The following is a 22972-nucleotide window of genomic DNA, read 5'->3' as shown; positions in this document are numbered from 1 at the left end:
GAGCTCCTCCGCTGACAATGTTCTCGTTTGTCACTATGTGGTGAGCCTGCCCTGGTCTTGGGGCATCCACAGAAGTTACATTGGTTTTAAACTTCCTACATCACTCGTACACTTGCTGCAATGATAAACACAAATCACCATACTTCAATGTCATTCCGTGATGAATTTCGATTGGTCTGACACCTTCACTACACAAGAAACGTGTCAGAGATTGCTGCTCAATCGCGGTGCGTGTTGACAAAGGGGTGGCCATCTTGTTGTAGATGCTTCTGCCTTCTCCTGTGTTGTAGCATCACTACCACCTGTTGGTCACTTTCTGAACCTCAAGGAACGCTACTGCCCCCACCCACTCCATCACACCAATTTTCGAAAGTTTATGGGACTTTTAACATTTTCATCTTAATCACCTTCATATAGCAGTGATTACCCAGTGGTCAAAACATACTCCTACCGATGCATTCTGTGGTGTGACAAGAGCGAAAGTGAGTCAAATGAACAAAGTCCTGACTTATATTTGACTGAGCCTAACACAAAAGACACATTCCATGGTTGTAGATTCTCAAATTTTCCAGCAATCAAAACAGACTCTTATAGGTGAGTTTCATAGTGTGACAAGATAATGGAACTTTCACACTGTTGTACTCTGTGCTTACGTAATTACAGGCGAGGAAAAGACGCAGTAGTAATTTAATAAATGTTAAAGTGATTCTTTATGTATCCAAATGTCTTTTCTGTTCCATGTCAACAGTGACACAACATGCTGAAGGAAGAATCTGTGTTTGTAGGTTCCACAGACACTGAGATGAGTAATACCACAGCTTATGCAGCACCAAACGATTACAAGTAGATCCTGCTGTTTACTGTTGCCAGTCTATGAATCCATTGTAACTGAGAGTAATTCAGTGTGGTAATAAAGTAAACAAAAATGTTTATCTACCTCCAATTCTCACTTATGTTCGAGCTTTTATTGAGTTTTTACGCACCGTTCTTATGAGCTACAGCATATGTATCTGTGTTCATGAGGACAGTAAATCGTATTGCTCTAAGAGGGTTTGTTTTCTACCCAATGTTGATATTCCCCCAACAATCAACGAATATAATTTTAACATTACATGACAATGCTTTTGACGTATTACTTTCTAACATGAATTATTAGATGAAAACAAAATAGAGTTAAAAATCTATTAAGCACTTAAAGAAGTACAATAAGTATCTCCAAAAAATAAGCATAGAATAGACATTGTCATTTAGATAAGACCAAATTAAAAAGAAACCGCTTTCTTCTTATGCCAATAAATGAACATACAACCAAGTCATTATAATGAATGCAGCTTACAAAGTGGTGGAAACTATTGTGCCGAATGTGGTAATAAATGATAAAACCAGATTTTCAGAAGCTACATGTAATGCCGCAGTTCGCAGTGAGCTGCGCCGAATCATAGTGTTGACATCGTGCGAAGCTTGTACGACTTCAGAGAGGTCATGCTGAGAAATACAAAAGTTTCAAATATTTTGCGTGACTACTTTTGAAATAGGTAACTGGAGGTCTTAGAATCTGAACACACCTCATCCAAAATATTTCAAGTGCAACAGCAAGACGCAATCAATACCTTTAATGTCCAATAACAATGGACTCGTCACTGATGATAGCGCCACTAAAGTAGGGTTACTTAACACAGTTTTACGGAACTCAGTCACCAAAAAAGACAAGAAGTAAATATTCCCAAATTTCAATCAAGAACAACTGGCAATGTGAAAAATTTAGAAGTAGGTATTCTCGGTGTAGTGAAGCAGCTTAAATCACTTAATAAAGGGAAGACCTCCAGCGCAGATTGTATACCAGTCAGTTTCCTTTTAGAGTATGCTGATACAATAGCTTTTAGAGTATGCTGATACAATAGCTCCATAATTAGCAATCATATACAATCACTCACTCGTGGAATGATGTGTACCTAAAGCCTGGAAAAATGCACAGGTCACACCAATACCCAAGAACTGACATTGGAGTAATCATCTGAATTACAGACTCATATCACTAACATCGTTCTGCAGTAGGATTTTGTAACATATACAGTGTTTGAACATCATGAATTATCTCAAAGGAAATAATACATTGACAAACAGACAATATGGATTCAGAAATAGTTGTTCCCTTGAAAAACAACTAGCTCTTTAATCACACAAAGTAATGAGCATTAATGATGGGGTATGTCAAACTGATTCCATATTTTTAGATTTGCCAGTAGACTTTTGACACTGTTCCTCACAATCGACTTCTAATCAAATTGCATGCTTATGGAATATCACCTCAGCTGTGCGACTGGATTTGTGGGTTCCTGTCAGAAAGGTCACAGATCATAGTAACTGATGGAAAGTCACCAAGTAAAATGGAAGTAATATGTGGTGTTCCCCAACAGGGTGTATATGCGGACAAGGGTGGGGGGATCCCGGATCTCCCAGTTAAAATTACACTTTCTCCTGGGTGAAAATATACTTTTTCCATGTTAAGTGACAGTATACTTTTCCTCGGTACTGTAAAACTTATCAATCCTTTGAACAGTTATGGTTTTATACACCAGCGTAGAACTTCCTGGACCTTTAGAGGGGGAAGCGGGGGGGGATGACGTTTTTGAAAGATCTTTGATGTGCAGCAACATGTATGTTGCATATTTTCGTATTACGAAAGTGTAAATTTAAATTCCACTAAACATCACATGTTACTTTCGGAAGCATTGAAATTAAGATTGCAATGCACTTTTGTAGCCAGTCATCGCTCGTCCCGTGATCTCGCCTGCTGATGGCAGCGGATATTCTAGCGTTAAGACATGTGATGTAGTCAGCCGACAGCAATATCACTGTTAAGTAGCGCATACACACAAATGGGAAAAGTTTATGGTTTAAATTAATATACACAGCATTACTACAATAAAAGCAAAGCTTTCACATATAATATTGGTCTTGAAGATTAATAAGCTGCAAGAGGTGCTAAGCTTTCACATATAATGTTGATATTTTTTGCACGTGTTACACTTTAAGATACATCACACAAATGTGTCAGTAAAACTTTTAATAAAGACGTAAATGTCTGAACTGAGCCCGAAATTTTTCTAAATGTATGCCCTCAAAGATTTTATTTTTAAAAGAGACAACCACTCTGTAATTTAAGAAATTCATCGTACATTCTTGCACATAGTTCAACTTGCATAAAAGGAAATTTATTTTGAAATTAACGCTTTTCAAATAACCATTCGAAATATTGTCTGGTGACCTGTTAGAAATAGGTTCATTTCAGTAGTTTCCAGAGAGCGCCAGAAACAGGCCTCACTGCGCTTGCGCAGCTACGATGATGCAGGAAGCCCATATGTTCGTAGGTGTGAAACATGTAAAAGATATTACATTATGTCATAAAAGAAACAATACATCAGAGGACACTCCAAGAGTATCGGAATTTCGTGAACCATACTAAAATGCATAATTCGGCTTAAAGTGCACATTCGTATGTCCAGATCTGGATGTAAATTTTCTTGAGTACTGGTACTGTATTATCGCATGTTTGGTTCTTTATTATGGCATAATGCCATACGTGCTAGAAGACGAAAAAATGCACTTTTGAAATGCACCAAACAGTTGAAACTAGCCAATAGTGTGGAATTAAACACTTTGTTTCAAATAAATTGACTGCCTCAGCAGAAAAGATTAATAAAAGCCAAATTTCTTTAGCCAACTGACAAAAATAACTTAATTGTTCTGCAAGGCGATTAGTGCTTGACTGTCAGAAAGGAGCACATAAAATAAAATCTGAAACTAATAACATATTTTAACCTTCTGTACTCATGCCACTGTATTTTGTTTTCATTTGACATGAGAGCAGTAAACGAAGAAATGACGTATACTATGCACACTTTCAAAAATCAACTTGTGGTTCATTCAGAAATAAACTTATAATATGTTCAAAAATGTTGAAAAACAAACAGGGACGCGTTTCAAAATCATACGAATAATCGACACACCAACGCGCGCTGGATACTAGGTGCTTTGTGAAACAAGGTTTTTTACTTCAAGAATATGAATTTGGCAGGCCCCCCACCTCCCCTTCCCTGAAATTGCCGCCCGGGGTAGATACCACAGTTTGCCGCCAGTGAATGTGGCAGCTTGCACGCACCAGTAAAACTTTTTCGGGTAGCATCATGCTGCTTGCTGCTGCTGCTACATATACAGCTAAAAGCCAAACTTCTGTAGCCAGAAGCTGGAGAAGGTACAACACATGCGCGACTCAACTGTGCATGCGCACGAACATGCCTGCAACTGCTCAAATGAATCTAAAGTAAACAGTTGTGACATCACACTCATCAGAGGCAATTTGTTGTTATGAAGCATTGCACAGTCTTCCTAAGGCCTTTGACACATTTTGCTGTTGGCAGACGCCTGTATGAGCATTGTGTTTTGTTGTATATGGTGCATTTCCTTTGCAACTTCAGTTTTATTTTTGTTTTTATTTCTCGTTCATATTTTATTCCTGCAGTATTATTCTGCAGTAGTGGGATACATAATATCCTTTGTTAGAGTATTGTTTCTTACCACTCAAAATTACAAAAATTTAACTGAAAACTAAAACAAAACAAAACAAAAATTACAGGGATTCTAGAAAATTCCTGGGTTTATCCTGGTTTTCTCCTGGATGAAAAAATTCCCAGGTTTTTCTCACTCTCCCGGTTGTCCTGGGTCGTATACACCCTGCCCAAGTAAGTGTTATAAGCTCTCAGCTGTCCTAATGACATGTGAGATAATCTCAGCAGTCCTCTTGATATTGCTTGTAGATGATGCTGTCATTTACTATCAGATGATCAAGACCAATTGCAAAATGATTTAGACAAGATTTCTATATGGTGCAAAGGTGGCAATTAGCTCTAAATAACAAAAAGTGTGAAGCCATCCACATTAGTACTAAAAGAAATCTGCTAAAATTTGGTTATACAATAAATCACGCAAATCTAAAGACTGTAAATTCTACAAAATATTTAGGAATTACAGTTACAGATAACTTAAATTGGAACAATCACATAGATAATATTGTGGAGAAACCAAACCAAAGACTGTGACTTAAGTCATTAAAACAAAGGTGTTTTCTGTTGTGGCAGGGTCTTCTCATGAAATTTCAATCACCTATTTTCTCTTCCAATTGCAAAAATATTTTGTTAGCGCCCACCTACATACGAAGAAATGATCCTTGTAACAAAATGAGAGAAACCGGAGCTCCCGTGGAAAGATTTAAGTGCTCGTTTTTCCCATGTGCCATTCGAGAGTGGAACAGAAGAGAAATAGCATGAAGGTGGATCAATGAACCCTCTGCCAAGCACTTAATCGTGAAGTGCAGAGTAAGGATGTAGATGTAGTTATAGATCTCCCACTTGTAACTCACCCTACAGTCAAAACTACAGTTGTGGTAATTGATGTTAATGACAATGAACTTTGTCCTTCAGGGTGTTCTACATGACCAAACACTGCTCAGAAAAAGATGAACATTTTGTAGTTTTAGACTCACCGCTCAGTTGCCTGGCAGCACTGTCCAGCATGTTCTGTATGTAGTTCCCCACGTAGTTCTGGACCTTTAAGAAAAGAATTGGCATGACTATTGTAATTACTGATATACTTCTATATAATTATCATATGGAGCCACACGCAACAACATTTACCTACAATTAACTGCACGCCGACCTAATATTACGATGTCACTGTGAATCGTATAAGGCACACTTTTTGTCTTGCGGATCTCAACAGTCTTGTTCATTATTTAAATTTGTCCGAGGAACAGGCTGGGATTTTAAGTTCACAGTTAAAAAGTTCTCCTCTTCTTCTCCACAATATAAAAGCAAGTGTTTATCGTAACTAGCATGCTGTATTTTTTCTGAATACAGGGTGTACATTAAGTCTGGGAACACTTTCAGTTATTTATTGCACAAGAACCAAACATTGTACAGATATCATACATATGTCATTATGAAGAGGAACCCTGAAAGTTTTTTCATGTATACTGCCTCAATGTAGTTTGGTGATTTGCTGATAGTCAGCGCTAGTCACAAGCATTGAGAGTTCAGGTGCAGAGTGAGCTTCCTGTGCGTTGTAGTTCAAAAAAAAAGAAAAGTGTGCTACACCTGTTCAACAGATGTTAAGAACCAAGTACGGAAAGAAGCCACCAAGGCCATTTACCACTGGCACAACAAACTCGTTATGATGGATTGCTTGTGCCCAAGAAAGAGAAGCAGACATCCCAGTGTGAGTGAAGTGAATGTGAAGTGTGTATGAGAGACATTTATAAGGTGTTCTAAGAAATCTGTGTGTCATGCATCCCGTGAACTTGAAATGGCTCCGATGACAGTGTGGAAAAGTCCTGTGATAGAAGCTGTCTATGAAACCATTCAAATTGAAGCTAGTGCAGAATCTCGATGACGACGACAAAGACAAGCATTTTGAGTTTCGTTCACAGTTGCAACAATTGAAAGAGGATGGGGATGGCATTGTCGATTGCTTGATTTTTAGCAAGGAAGCCACTTTTCACACTAATGAGAAAGTGAACAGGCATAACGGTCGAATCCGGGGTACAAAGAATCCACACAAATTCATTGAATTTGAGGGTGATTCCCCAAAGGTAAATGTCTCTTGTGCCTTGTCGTGGCGAAAACTGTACAGGCCATTCTTCTTCGCAAAGAGCACTGTCACTGGATGTTACTTCTTAGACATGTTGCAGCAATGGCTGATGCCTCAAATGCAATTGGACTCTCCGTTCATCTTTCAGCAGGATGGGGCTCCACCTCATTTTCATCGTGAAGTTCATGGGTACCTGAACACAGAGCTGCCACATCGATGGATCGGCCGTGCTACAGAAGGAGACAGTTGTTTCACGAAATGGGCTCCTCAATCACCAGATCTCACTCTGTGTGACTTTTTTCTGTGGGGACACATTAAAGATCTGGTGTATGTACTGCCTCTACCACATGATGTAGCACAGCTCTGGGAGAAAATACAAGATGCGACTGCCACAGTCGACAATGCCACGCTAGGACGGGTGTGGCAAGAATTCGATTACCATATTGACGTCTGCCGGGTCACTCACAGTTCGCATATCGATTGTTCAAAATGCAATATGTATGACATCTGTACAATGTTTAGTTCTTGTGCAATAAATAATTGAAAGTGTTCCTGGACTTTATGTACACCCCGTATTTCTCCAAGGAAGATGACAATGTTTTCTGTAATAATCTCAAGTCCATTACAGAGATTCTTGACTGTGATTTGTGAAGCAAGGGTTGAGGTTAAGAAATTCTGTAAAGTTAGCAAGGGCTGATTTGGGGGCAGTGGGGGTGAATCACAGTTGGATGGAGGAGTGAACTGAGTCAGGCAGGATTCAACAGGTATTTGGTGGAGTATGGTTGGTAGGGTTAGTGGCGAAAAAGTATTACCACTGTAGGGACCAGGAGAGGAGAGAAGGTCTTTAACCAGTCCTGCAGACTGAATTTTGGAAGTGGGGCAAAAGGTGAGGCCCCTGGAAAGGACTGATACTTCTGTGGGGCTAAGCCTTTTTGAGGAAAGGTTCACGACTGTGTTTCGGGTCTATTTAGGTTCTGGATTCTGTAAGGAGGAGGTGGTGGTGGGTTTTTGAGGGTGACTTAAGTGTACTAGGTCTGAGGCAGGGTTTGTCAGCTATGAGGGGATGTTGGGGAGGTTTGGAGGTCCCTGTAGAAGTGGTGGATAGTGGTAGTCCAAGGCAGGAGAATGAAGTGACCATGACAAAGAGTTTTTTAAGAACGTGTACATGTTGTTCTAGTTCTGGAGGGCAAGGGTTTCAATGTGTGATACGGGACCCAGGAATTTGGGATTGCACAGCAGTAGAACTTTACGGATGGAGAGGAAGTACTGCAAGGAGGTTTGGGCCTAATTGATGTATTTTGCAGGACTATGTTGGTGAGGGTTACGGTCTGGAGGGATCTGAATAGATGGAGGTCACTGTGGAAGGAAGGATGGCAGTAGTAAATGGGTAATATGATGGTCAGGATTCCATGAGCCAAGCAACAACACAGGAACAGTATGTGGCATGGTCTGCATCACCCTGCACGACTTGTTAAAGACATTCTTTCCTTCTGCCAGGACCTACAGTAGCAGCACTTTTGCACCACCAACCCTACCAGTCAGACTCAAATGAAGACCAATACTGAAACCTGTCTCACTCAGTTCATTCCTCCATCCAACTGCGATCCACCCCCACTGCTCTCAAATCAGCCCCTGCTAACTTTACAGAATTTCTTAACCTCAAATCTTGCCTCACCATCATTCCCCAAATCCCTCAATATACAAACTAGCCTTACATCCACAGAACGAAAACCAATCTACCACCTAAAAATGCTGATCCCAACCTTATAAGCCTACCTGCTGCCAAAGGCTCCACCACTATTGTTTCGAATGACAAGGATTACCTGGCAGAAGGACTCCGCCAGCTGTCAGATTCATTCACCTACAAACCCTGCCAGTCACCCTATTCCCAAAATCCAGCAGCATCTCCTGACTCTCTTCAAACCTTTAGGCCCATCTCAGAACCTCGAACCTCTACCTGGAGTCCATTTCTCTCCTCACACCTACCACTTCCCGCACTCCCATTTTCTACATGCTTTCTGAAGCCCATAAACTCAATCATCCAGGACACCTCACTGTTGCCAGTTACTGTGCCCCCATAAGAGAATCTCTCTGCTCTTGTAGACCAACACCTTCAGCCTATTACCCACATACTACCCTTCCATATAAAGAAACCGACCATTTCCTCCACCGACTCTCCACAGTTCCTGTTCCTTTACCACATGATGCCCTGCTTGTCACTATTGATGCCACCTCCCTTTGCAATAACATCCCTAATGCCCATGGCCTTACTGCTACTGAACACTACCTTTCCCAATGCCAAATGGCTTCCAAACCTAGACCTTCTTCCTGGTCACCATAACCAACTATATCCTCACTCACAATTACATTTAGTTTGAAGGCATTACTTAAAAACAAATCTGAGGTACAGCTATGGGCACCTGCATGGCACCATTCTATGCCAACCTATTCAGAGACCATCTAGAGGAATCCTTCCTAAACAGTCAGAATTGCAAACCCCCTCACTTGGTTCAGATTCACTGATGACATCTTCGTGATCTAGATCTAGGGTGAGGGCACCCTATCCACATTCCTCCAGAACCTCAACACCTTCTCCACCATTTGTTTCACCTGGTTCTCCTCAGCCCTAGAAGATACCTCCCTCAATGACGATCTCCAGCACTCAGGTGGCTCGATCAGTACCCATATCCACATCAAACCTACCAGTCACCAACACCACCTCCATTTCGATAGCTGCCACCCATTTCACACCAAGAAATAGGGACAGAGCCCAGTCATCCACAGTCCCCACCTCTGCACTGACAAGCAATCCCTCACCAAATATGCTGAGGATATCACTAAGGCCTTCACAGACAGAGAGTAGCCCACCTACCTCATTCAGAAACAGATCTTCTGCAACTTGTCTCCCAGTCACCCACCTTACCCAATGACCAGCCACAACGGAGCATCACCCCCATATCCCACCCCCCTTTCAACTCAGTACAATTCGTGACTGGAATAAACTGAATAGACATACACAGAGAAACATTATGAAAGTAAACAAAATGATAAATCAAGTACCGGGTGATATCAAAAAGTCAGTATAAATTTGAAAACTTAATAAACCACGGAATAATGTAGATAGAGAGGTAAAAATTGACATACATGCTTGGAATGACATGGGGTTTTATCAGGAAAAAAATAAAAAATAAAATAAAACAATGTTCACAAAAGTCCGACAGATGGCGCTAGACAGCAAAACGTCAGTGACTGCACATGACAATCGTGTATAAAAGGAGCTGTAATGAGAGAGAAAGAGAATCAGATGCGCCAGCAGTCACAGCATGTTGACATTCTGAAAGGTGCTTTTAGTGAAGCTGTATTATCAGAATGGGGAATGTGCTAGTTCAGCGTTACGATCCTATCGCCATAGGAAGGGGATTCAAATGGGTAAAGGTCCGTTGACAAATGCAGCTGTGGCGAGAATAATTTTTGAAGTTCGAAGCCACGGGTTGTTTAGACGATAGACCCCGTAGTGGCCGACCGAGCACAAGGCGTAATGCTGCGGAGACAGTTCAGGAAGAAATGGAGACTGGAGCAGGTTCGTCTATGCATGGGGAAGTCAGCGCTCGTGCAGACGCACGTCGCACTGGCATTCCATACACTACTGTTTGGTTGGCACCGACGCGTACCCTCCGATGCCATCCGTACAAAATCCATTGGCATCATGAACTGTTACCTGGCGATTTAGTGAAGCGGAGGGCATTTGCGGTGTGGGCGTTTCAAAAGATGGCGGAGGATGACGATTGGTTGAGTAACGTGTTGGGGACCGACGAAGCTCATTTCACACTCCGAGGGTCCGTCAACGCCCACAACTGCAGAATTTGGGCTACTGAAAATCCTAGAACTGTCGTGGAAACTCCATTGTACTACCAGAAAGTCACGGTATGGGTTGGATTTACCACATCTACCGTTATGGGGTCTTTTTTCTTCGAGAAAATGCGTGATTCTGGTTTTGTAACTGCTACCGTGACGAGTGAGAGGTACGCAGATATGTTACAGAATCGCGTCATCCCCAGCCTGGCTGATAAACACCTGCTGGAACGTACAGTGTTTATGCAGGGTGGCGCTCCACCCCATATTGCTAGACTCATGAAAGATCTCTTGCGCGCGTCGTTTGGTGATGATCGTGTGCTCAGCCGCCACTTCCGTCATGCTTGGCGTCCCAGGTCCCCAGACCTCAGTCCATGCGATTATTGGCTATGGGGTTGCCTGAAGTCGCAAGTGTATCGTAATCGACCGACATCTTTATGGATGCTGAAAGGCAACATCCGACGCCAATGCCTCACCATAAATCCCGACATGCTTTACAGTGCTGTTCACAACATTATTCCTGGACTACAGCTATTGTTGTGGAATGATGGTGGACATATTGGGCATTTCCTGTAAAGAACATCATCTTTGCTTTGTCTTACTTTGTTATGCTAATTATTACTATTCTAATCAGATGAAGCGCCATCTGTCTGACATTTTTTGAACTTTTGTATTTTTTTGGTTCTAATAAAATCCCATGTCATACCAAGCATGTGTGTCAATTTGTATCTCTCTATCTACATTATTCCGTGATTTATTCAGTTTTCAAATTTATACTGACTTTTTGATCACCCGGTACATTAATTTTGCTAACTGGGAAGTAAAATAGCAGATGACAACAGAAGTATAATGGATATTAAAAGAAGAGTTACAATGAATAAACAACAATACAGAAATAACAGTTAGTTATTGATAAACACGCTACCTCTGTATGGAAACAAGAAATAAATTCATCAAAACATTTATTTGGAGCATTTTGACTATGGTTGTGAAGAGTGGACTCTGTAGGAACAAGGAAAAATTCTGAAAAGGACATTAAATAACATGGGATAGAGAAACACAAATAAATCAATTAGACACATACTCTGACATAACAGTTTCCTAAAAACTGTCTTGTAAGTGAAAATTACGGCGGAAAAAAGCCAAGAGGCAGGCCAAGAACATTCGTATCAGCGAATGTTGTCAGTGAAATGAACTGCTGGAACTACGCCCAAATGCTAAAGACAGTGACAGACAAAAAACAAGTAATTGCTTTTAGCATTTGAGATGAACATGCAGAGTCTGGTAGTGGCTTGTGCCAAAATGCATAAAATTGTAAAGATCCTAAAAAACAGAAAAGCAATCAAGATAGGAAACTACGTTAACTTACAACTGCTGACATTAGGCAAAAAAGCGAAATGTTCTACTGTGATTTATTATATAAGGTAACAATATAAAAATTACCAATGTACAGCAAGCTGGAATCTCTAACTTACAGCATGTGAGGGCTTGCTGGCGTCTGCCATGTTTATATTACACTTGGAAAGCGTGATGGTGTCATAGACGAATGGCCGCACAGTCCGCAGAGGTATCAAGTCCAGCTTGAAGTTCTTCTTCCTGATCTTCAGGATGGCACAGTGTTTCTCTTTTGCTTCTCCTTCACACAAAGATGTAGCAACAGGGCTGCCTGGAGGGGGGAAAAAATAAAATAAAATAACAAGCTCCTACTGTCACACATATTATAATTAAAATATGTTGTTTTTATTTTAAAAAATATGATTTAAAATCTGTTAATTAATATTTCCACACTATTTCCATTTTGGTAGTAAGTACAGAATTTATAACAAGTGAAAAAAAAGCAGCTGCAAGTGTGAATCAAATGAGCGACCTTGTGATCATTCAAGTTATGTGCTATTAACTCAACTGCAGGCATTTTCATTGAAAGGCGATAAATGCTTTGTATTTAACAGCAATCCGAAATAATCTACTTTTGAAAGATGACTTACACTGTTATACTCCCCGCATTTTCATAATCCCAGATACATGCAAAACCACAACATGACTCAACACAACGTAAGGTTATGAGACGTATTAGTAACATGTTTGGAAAAGTAATTCTATGTCTAGTTAAAATCTGGTAATTTCTGATTCTCAAAAATACATGTCACGTGGACACTGAAATGACGTACATTTTCAATTCTGACTAGAAAATCTATGTTTAAATTTTATTAACTACGTAATGGTGCATTTCAATAAGTAGGTAATCATTTATTGTAATTATAATAAATTAAAATACTACTGCCAATAACAAGTGAACTGGTTCCAATTGCTAAAATTTCATTTATACTTAGGTGGCTGTGCCTGCCAAATGACTTCACAGGATTGCCAGGACAGTGCAAGTTTCGTTCAACTGAGTGCATGGGATCATGCTCGTGTGCACATGTGATGTCAATGTAAATTCTTTTTTGTGAAAACTCAGTAAAAAAGAGTTTTATAAGTCATTAAATTATTGGAATCCCAATCATACCAAATAATACAACACAGTGCTACCTTCTAGCGAGTAGATATCATCGACAGTTATCTCCAACTACCGTATTTACTCGAATGTAAGCCACACTTTTTTTCCGGTTTTTGTAATCCAAAAAACCGCCTGCGGCTTAGAATCGAGTGCAAAGCAAGCGGGAGTTCTGAAAAATGTTGGTGGGTGCCGCCACAACTAACTTCTGCCGTCGAATATATGTAGCGCCACACAGGCATGCTTTGTAGGCACAAAGACACATACTGGCACCAAAATCTCTGCGTCAGTAAATAAATTTAAAAAAAAAAGTGGAAGACGAGCCTTTTTCCTCCGCCCAGAGTTTCGACCACTGCATTTTGGTACATTATCCAACGAAGTAAATACAAATTCTGTATTGTTGATCTTCGAATGTAGCAGCATTTCAATGTACTACGAAAATCCGACTGGCAAGACTGTTTGGGATGTTTGTCAATATGGCCAACTCTACGTTCTGAATTTTTTCCTACCTGTGAGAAGAGATGGTTGCTAATAGGAGCTTTTATGAATTGTGAATCACATGTAGTATTCTCTTCGCCATAAGATTAATATGAATATAAACATTTTGCCATGTATTGTTTCGTGTTTGCTACTATCTCATTTAAATCCTGTCTACCTAATAAACTACGAAACTAGAGTGAGACAACAGCAAACGAGGAAGAATACACATATCATGTCATGTTTATATTCGTATTATTCTTATGCCTGACAGTGATACAGTCAGAAATGAAGCACGGCAACTGACTAGATTTTTAAATCTAAGATGACTCTAATTTCTGTGCAGAATGTAGAGAACTAAAGAGGCGCCTGCAAAGATTTTGGAACGGAGAAAAATTTTCGCTAAAATTTCGTTCAGAGCATCATCTATCATACGCAGTCTGTTATTTGGTTCTTGTTGATCATTATCAAAGAAAGCAGTAGTGTAAGTAACAACAAATGTTTCGCTAATGAGACGACTCCTCCCTATTTTTTATTTGTAAGCGGCGGTAGCGCGCACAAAAGCAAGCCACGCCGCGAGCGGCGACAGGCCGTAAACACGCACTATCAGAATGCGACAAACAATGCACGACACAGTGCAGTAATGCATTTTCAGCTTGGAGTGACGTAAACACCTATAACACAGAGAACGGCACTTATCAGATCAAAGAAAAATAAGCAATCAATTCAAACCAGACGAAGCACGTGAAAAAGGAAGGGTATCCGTATAAATACGGACGGAGCGCGTGACGCGTAGCAATGGCTACCTGGTACAGCTTAACTGCTAAGCTTACGACTCGAACCAAACTACTGCAGCTGTATCGTCATTCATTCGACCTAAATTGTGTCTCATATTACAACTAGGTGAACTTTGTTTCGATTTGGAGGTGCGACCTAAAACTTTTCTCTCCCCTTGAATTTCGAGTCTCAAATTTCAAATGCGGCTTAGATTCGGGAAAAATTTTTTTCCTTGATTTCGAGTCTCATTTTTCAGGTGCAGCTTAGATTCGAGTGCGGCTTAGATTCGAGTAAATACGGTAAATATTAATTTAAGTACCTTAAAACTGTGACATTTTCCTGCCACAAAATACTGTAATTGCCCAATGCTTTGTAATTTTGTAGAAGCATATGCAATTTAAATGAACATTTTATTTTGAATTGAACTCAGGGGGGTGTTATTCTGGGAAGTGATCTTGATACTATTGTGGGATGAGGCAGCTACTTCTTTGCACCGACAGGTCTCAAAGATGTGCTATATATAGCTCTGAGGAACTGACACTTCATCACAATTTGAAGCTCAATAGTGGAATGGGTCTGAGACAGTGCAACACAGCAGACTGTTAACAAAGGCACGAGCATACTGAACTGGTTCCAAGACATGTGAATGTGTCAAAGATTTCTTGAGTAATGGAACACAGTACACTGTCCTTGGCTGTGAGTGTTCACCAGAGAGAAGGATATCATCAGGAGTGCCCCAGCAAAGTGTTATATGACTGCTCTTATTCTGTACATACATATGATCTGACAGACAGGGAAAGCAGCAATCTGCGTATTTGCTGCTGATGCTGTACAGAAGGTATCGTTGCCGAGTGACTGCAGGAAAATACAACATGACTTACACAAAATTTCTAGTTGATGTGAGGAATGGCAGCTTGCTCTAAATGTAGAAAAATGTAAGTTAATGCAGACATGTAGGACAAATAATCTCATACTGTCCAAATAGAGCATTAGTGGCATACTGCTCAATGCAGTCGTGTCGATTAAATACCTACACGTAATGTTGAAAAGCGATACATAATGGAATGATTGAGTAAGAATGGTACAAGTGACGGTGAATGGTCGACTTTGGCTGGGGGAATTTTATGACGGTGTGGTTCACCTGTAAAGGCAACCGCACAAAAAACACTAGTGCGACTCATTCTTAAGCACTGTTCGAATGTTTGAGATCCCCACCAGGTCAGATTAAAGGAACGCATCAAAGCAATTTGGACTCGGGCTGCTAGATTTGCTATCGGCAGGTTCGATAGACATGCGAGTATTACGGAGATGCTTTGCGAACTCGAGTTAGAACTACCGGAGCGAAAGCGACATTCTTTTAGAGAACCAGCATCTGTAGCTGACTGTGGAATGGGCCTACTGTCACCAAGGTACATTCCACATAACGACCACAAAGAGAAGATGGGAGACATTAGAACGCTTATGGAGGCTTGTAGACAGTAGTTTTTCCCTCATTCTATTTGCGAGTGGAACAAGAAAGGAAATTACTAGTAGTGGTACAAGATACCCTCTACCGTGCACTGTTTGGTGACTCGCAGAGTGCATACATTGATGTAGCTGTAGACGTAGATGCTTGTCATATGAAACTGATCATCAGTAAATTTCGATGTGGAAGTCAGACTGTGTAATATGTAGAACCAATATTTACAGAAGATAGTAAGTGACAAGTTTTTCAATCCTCTTCCCCAAAGTGCACAAAATAGCCACTATTCTACATTTTGCAAAATTCGAGAAAAGCAATTTCACTCTCAGTTCTTTTTTCTGCTTTGGGTAACATTTCCAAAAATCTACAGATCAGAAAAAAGGCCCACTATAATACCTTTACCTTTACAGGCAGATATATTACTCGAAGACACTACTGACACTGTGTGCCAGACTGGGACTTGAAATCTGAAGCTCGTCTTTCACAGGCAACACCTGACAGCTATCTGGCATGACATACCTACATCTACTCCACAAGCCACTACCAAAACCTGTATCCTGTACCTTGTACGACCTGACCTCACAGCAGTACTTTCCACAGTGGACTCTACAAGAGAGGCACTCAGTCAAGCATCGCCCATAAAAGCCGAGCTTCTAAGTTCGAGTCCCAGTCTGCCACACGGGTTTAATCCGCAGAAAGTTTCAAAACACCACACACTCTGCTACGGAGAGGAAGAGCCTTTCTAGAGCTGAATTTATATTTCAAGTAACATACTAATGTCTGTGAAAGACATAACAGTGATTTCCAAATAGAATGTACCAGTAATACCCATATCTTTAAAGAATCAAACTCCCTCGTGTAAAACAGCTTCAAATGTCTGATTATAAATTAGTTACTGTGTTACATATCTGCACTGTAAACATGTACGAGAGAAAAAGTTTAGAAAAGGTCAGAAACTCTGCTTATAATTTGTTAGAAGCTGCTAAGTGCTCTCAATATGAGACGCTGCATGAATATCAACTGGGTAATGTGTTCTGCACTTTAAAGGAAAAGCTAGGTTATCACACATTACAATGTTTACAATATCATATCTCGCAAACTAGTGTCGTGCAATGATATAATTGTGCAAGCACATTCAGTTGGTACAAGTCAATACTGTTTGTAAACTGTGTTGCAAACAGAGTTAGTAATAAAGAAGTAATTAAAAAGTCACGCCTGATGCTGTCATTTTACTGCATGAACAGTGGAAATTTGGTAACCCGTAAACCTTTCTTTCATCATTTGGTGGAGTGTGTCAGTGAGAAAAAGTTTCAAAAAGTGCATTAAGTTTGTTGCAAGTGATAGTGCTTTCATTCTCAAATACTTTCATCCAAAAGAAGTTGAGGCATATGCACACCATCAGGCAAACACTGTAATACTTAGCTAATTGTGTTAAATTTTGAACATAGATTATACCTTTTAACAATTAGATTATGACAGCATTTTGAATTTTGTCAATAATTAATGCAAAATACTGAAAACCACATTTTTGTTATCCTGAAAGCTGTCAGATGCACTACCTGTAAGTGGGTCAGTAATGGGCAGTAGTTTAGTGATACAGACGTGACTGCAAACTGTTGGAAGTATTGAGTTGTGATGCAAGAATGAACTCTAAAAAGTGGAATTTAACTTTTCTCATTCCAAATAAACCAGTGATTTGCTGTAGTACTTTCTTACAACATTCCAACTGCCACCTTATCCTTTTAAGGCACACAGGACACGGTGCAAATACGATTAATAGATGTGAACTTGTGTTTCTCGAAGTTTTCATCGGCAGATCAAATATTCTGTCATTTTTCAGGAGAGCATTTCACATCTGCACTCTGAAAGGAAATACTGTTCTAAGTCTTCACTGCATTCTGACATGACACCCACAATAATTAACTGAATACTACATGTCTGAAATTCTTTCTACAACCGACACTCTCGTTACCGACACAGTCACCTCTGTGCATGCACGACCACTCCACAGAGTGAAGTCCTTCAAAAATCTGGCAAGTGACTCAACTCGAGATCAACTGAAAGGTCGTGAGCTGAAATATCGGCACAAGAATTAATAATATCCCAGATGCACTCCCAAAAAGTGACAGAATACAGACGTGAACCTTTCTACCGGTCAACTGTACTCTACTGGTTAACTGTAAAGTACTGAAACCTAGCCAGCTGTAACAGAGGGAGCTCGCATCTACATCTGTAACTCCACAAGCCACTGACTCAAAATGTGGCACAGGGAACTTCCCATACTGCAATCTTTCCCGCCTTCCCTGTTCAAAACGTAGATAAAGTACAGTAAGAATGATTGTCCACAAACCTCCCTACTGGTTTTAACTTCTCCGATTTTTCACGTAGTGATCATTTCATGAGACGCATGTGGAAAAAGCAATACGTCACCTGACTCTTCTTGGATCACGTTCTCTCAAACTTCGACAGCTAATCTCTCTGTGATGCACGGGTCTCTCAGTGTCTGTCACCGAAATCTGTTGAGAATCTCCAAGACACTCACGCCGACTAAACGATCCTACGACAAAATGTGTCTCTGCCTGGTCTTCTTTCTCCTTCTATTCTATTACTTAAATCTGGTGAGGCCATGATATTTATCATCAGTAGTTAGAAATTGGTTTTAGAAGTGTTATGTACACTACTTTCACAGGCGAATTACATATCCTTAAGATTCTTCCAATGAATCTCAGGCCAGAGTCAGCTTCTCCTCAGATTACTTTTAAGTGATCATTCCACTTTACGTCACTACAAATGGATCCCTTCACCTTTTTATGTGCAGTACTTTCTATTTACTTATGTTGAGGGTCAACAAAGTCCCTGCATCAATCACCTGCACTCAGCAGGTCTTCTTGGATTCTATTACAGCCACACACACACACACACACACACACACACACACACACACACAGGGGCATGCGTGCACAAACGATCCACGTGTGGGATCAACTCTTCTCGTATCACTCTTTTCGGCTCATGTACAGTCTCAAATTGATTACCGTTGCAACAAACATGCCTTGCAACTGTTCCCCAAAGGTTTTTGACAGGACTCAAAACCAGGCTACATGCTGGCCAGGGAAAGACATCTTCATCTTCAAACCACTTTTTGGTTTTAGTAGAAACACGCACAGATGCATTATCTTGTTGAAATGTTAAGACTTTCGTCGCCTAGGTTCTCATACATTCCAATTAGTTCCGTACGTGTTAAGAATTAATTCTAGTGTTCAGTCAATTAATGCACAATTTATCTTTAGGCCTGAAGGCTGCCCAAATCATAAAACTTCCATCACCAAAATTTCTGCTCATTCTTACCTGCTGTTCTGTTCTCAGATCATGATAATAGTACTGAAATCCATCCAGCCCATAAACTGAACTACTTCTCATCAATGAAGATCACTTTATCCCATTCTGAAGTCCATGACATATTTTTCCAGCAAACTCTAATCAAGTCTGTTTACGTTTTGGTGTTAGAGCAGGTTTCAGCAGTAATTTCTTGACATAATTACACTTTGTGGCCCTCGCTTTTAGTGAAAGTTACCATTTCGATGTCTCAGATAATTTTCTACTTTACCCGTATTTTCCATTCTCTCCGTTATCAATGACACTATTGGAACGGTTCAACTTCTTGGTGATTTGGTGATTAGTGTCCAATTTCCTTGTACGTGTCTGTTTCCTATTTGCAGTAAAGGCATATGCAAACACTTAACACTACACACTGCCTTTATATGAAGTTACTGCCCTCTGCCACCTGAATCATCAACATCTTATTATATACTGCACTACTAACATCAAATGCGACACCGTTTGACTGCACTTTTTGGTGTTCTGAATAGGAATGACCTGCACTATTTTCCAATTTATTGGTATCCTACATTGATCCACCGACCCATGATAAACTGCAGCTAGAATGAGAGAAAAAAATCTCTTGAATAATCTCTGTAGAATTTCACACATATAACTTATTGTGTAGATCACAGCATGAGTGTTAAGGAACTTGTCTAAACACAGCAGGGCAACTTCTGTAACCAGAGGACTACCCAGATCTTCACTGGAGACACGGAATTTAACAGAAAGTATAGAGAAGTGTTATAACAACAGTACTGAAAGAAAATGAAAGCTACCGACTATATAAAAACCATGTTTCTTGATTTACACCCTTCTTCTAAGTAGTATTTCCTGAAGACTAAAAATTTTGGTAACAAATTTTGCACCTCACTTCACTATTATCAGTTTATCAAAATACTGCCAAGTTTCACTCTTACTAGATACCATTCTGTCTGTTAATTCAGTAACTCTTCACCTAAGCCGTTTTACACGACAATATAAAAGCAAACAACTAATATGAGTCACGAAAAATGGCAGGACTCCAAGTGAATGAACTGCAGAGAGACATTGCCACGATCAATGAACTGACACAAATGTTTCGTACGCTGACTTTACCACCTGCACACAATTGTTGAAAGAGTCACATAGTCAAAATTTTAGGTACATAATGAAAATGTAACACAGCACTACTAGGATAGTTTGATACGATAATAGCTATAGTGTTGGTATGAGTAAAAGCATCAGCCACAAAGTGGCGAGTAAAAATGTATCAGTATAAAAATGAAAGGACTCGATATCAAGAAATACCAATACTTTTTCTGAGACCCTTTAGAGTCATCAGTCTTCTGACTGGTTTGATGCTGACCAGGAATTTCTCTCCTGTGCAAACCTTCATCTCAAAGTAGCATTTGCAACCTATGTCCTAAATTATTTGCTGGATACATTCCAATCTCTGTCATCCTCTACAGCTTTTGTACTCTACAGTTCCCTCTAGTGCTGTGGAAATCATTCCCTGGTGCCCTAATGGAAGTCTTATCATCCTGTACCCTCTCCTTGTCACCGTTTTCCACATACTCCTTTCCTCTCTGATTCTGCACAGAACCTCCTCATTCATTACCTTATAAGCCCACCTAATCTTCAACATTCATCTGTAGCATCACATCTCAAATGCTTCTATTCTCTTCTGTCCACATTTTACTATCACACAATGCTGTGCTCCACACGTATGTTCTCAGAAACTTCTTCCCCAAATTAAGGGCAGAGTCCCTACTCGTCATTATACACCACACTGGTACACATGTAGCTGTGAAGGCCTTTAATGAAGCCAGGTAGAGCTTACAGGAAACAAGAGACCAGCCCGATGTGTTCCCTTCAAAAAGTAGTTTGTGGATGTGGAGGAAGAACCGGAAGTGGACGTACCCGGCTGTGTGATGTAGAAGTTGCCACCCTCTGCCTGCTCGGGTGCGATGCGGCACTCGTGCTCGTGGCCCCAGAGTACCAGGTCCAGGAAGTCTGGCAGGGCGGACTCTGCTATGAAGTTGTTGGGCCCACGGTTCGCGCGGTTCTGGTGCAGCACGAACAAGTTGAACCACTCCTCTGTGTGTTCCCGTGGCCGGTAGAACTTTGCCTGAAGTATAAAGGAATGACATCAGAGTATGAGAAAATAAAAACTAATCAGAAGCAGTAACAAATTTCGAATAGCGGACTGATCATTAAATAAACACTCATCAACATCGAGCATCTTCACCTGTTAGCAATGCAAGACACTGTAAGATGACACCCAAGGTATAAAGAGATTTAATAGTTAACTAGCCTTTTCCCCACAGCTTTGTGCACATATCTGTTCGGCGTGTGTATTCGACACACCTCCTCCTGTGCCTCTTTGTGTGCACCTCTTCGTCACTCTGTCTGTCCATTTCATCCTCCCACCTCCATCTGTCAATTTCCTTCTCCCCAATCTCTCGGCCTCTTCATCTCCTCCTCCCCTCTGTCCATTTCCTCCATCCCCTCTCTCTGTCCGTACCCTCCTCGCCCTCTCTGTTTCCGTCTCTGCCTCTTCCTTCTGCAGCTGCCCACCACCACTACACCTTCCATCTGCTTCATATGTCTCCCCCTCCTCCCCTCTCTCTGTCCATCCCTTCCTCTATTCATCTCAACCCATCCCCAGCCATGCTCATTGGCACTTGTAGCCTCAGGAATACAGTTCAATGAAGCAAGGCAATACTATTCCCACACAACACACCAATCATACAGCACACCCTGTACACCAGGGTCTGAAAAGAAACATTTTTGTCTGTATCTACACTCCTATTAGAGCTCTGAATTTACAATCCCACAGTCTTAATACCAATTAAGTGTGCTGTTCCCATGTCAAATTTGGTTGAAATTCAGATCCCAGACCTACACACATATACTCTGCTTAGTTTGTACGTATGAATTCATATTATGCCAATATTGATACATCTGAATGTCTATATACAGGTGCATATGGGCCTGACGGTGACATATTGAATTGCCGAAACTGATTGCGAAAATAAAATACAATAAAATAACTTCTCAAATAACATGGTTGTTTGACGATTTTCGTTATTAAATATTTGACCAGCAGCTGTTCAGTGTCCACAATGTATCAACAGAGATATAGTGGAGAAGTTGAGTCGCTGACAGGCACAACAAAAAGACTGCTACACAAGTAAGCTTTCAGTCAAAAGACCTCCTTAAGAATTGGACAATATATACACACACACATTCATGCAAACACAACTCACATACACAATCACAGTCTCTGGCTGCTGAGGTCAGACTCAACAGATTAGCTACTTCCATGTTCTGTGGATCATAACTGCAACTCTCTCTATGACATGGTACAAGTCAGTTTTATAATTACAAAAGAAATAAACATCACTTTTTTCCTCAATGGTTCGTTGCCATAGAATATGATACCATAGGACATTACTGAATGAAAACAGGAAATGTAAGACACCTTTTTTTTACATTTTGGCCTCAAAATTCTATATTATTCATGAAAAAAAAAAAGAAGAAAGATCTGCATTATTCAGTTCAGGTTACTTTCAATATAACCACCAAAGAATTTAGAATACAGTACAGATTCAATTATCCAAATATGAGTTAACCGAACAACACCTTAACACACTTGTACGTGCCGCTGTGTAAAGTCAACTCAGATGATTGTTCGTCCACTGCAGCTACTTTTACTGACTTTTTGTTAATCAGTGAAACCTAATGATAAATACAACTGCACTCTTTTCCTCCAATTTCTTTGGAAAATGTATGTTCTCTTAGGTAAAATAAATCTTCGGTGCAAAGTGCATTCCAGTTATACAGACACATTCGGGTTGTTCTCAATGTTCCAATTGTGGTACAGACCTTTTTGTTCACCAACA

General features: G+C 40.4%; 1 protein-coding gene across 2 annotated transcripts in view; it reads right to left on the bottom strand.

Moving 5' to 3' along the window:
* Positions 1 to 22972, bottom strand: part of LOC124550991 (double-strand break repair protein MRE11) — a 149551-nt gene that overhangs the window by 82895 nt on the left and 43684 nt on the right. For both annotated transcript variants that reach the window (XM_047125821.1, XM_047125822.1), the window contains 3 exons: positions 20988 to 21195; positions 11973 to 12163; positions 5543 to 5606 (listed from right to left, as the gene is read on the bottom strand). In XM_047125821.1, coding sequence (XP_046981777.1) covers positions 5543 to 5606; positions 11973 to 12163; positions 20988 to 21195 — 463 coding nt within the window. The remainder of the gene's footprint in view (positions 1 to 5542; positions 5607 to 11972; positions 12164 to 20987; positions 21196 to 22972) is intronic.

Source organism: Schistocerca americana, chromosome 9, assembly GCF_021461395.2.
Source record: "Schistocerca americana isolate TAMUIC-IGC-003095 chromosome 9, iqSchAmer2.1, whole genome shotgun sequence".
Taxonomy (NCBI): Eukaryota; Metazoa; Arthropoda; class Insecta; order Orthoptera; family Acrididae; genus Schistocerca; species Schistocerca americana.
The sequence above is the reverse complement of the archived record's forward strand: the minus strand, read 5'-3'. Positions and strand labels throughout refer to the sequence as shown.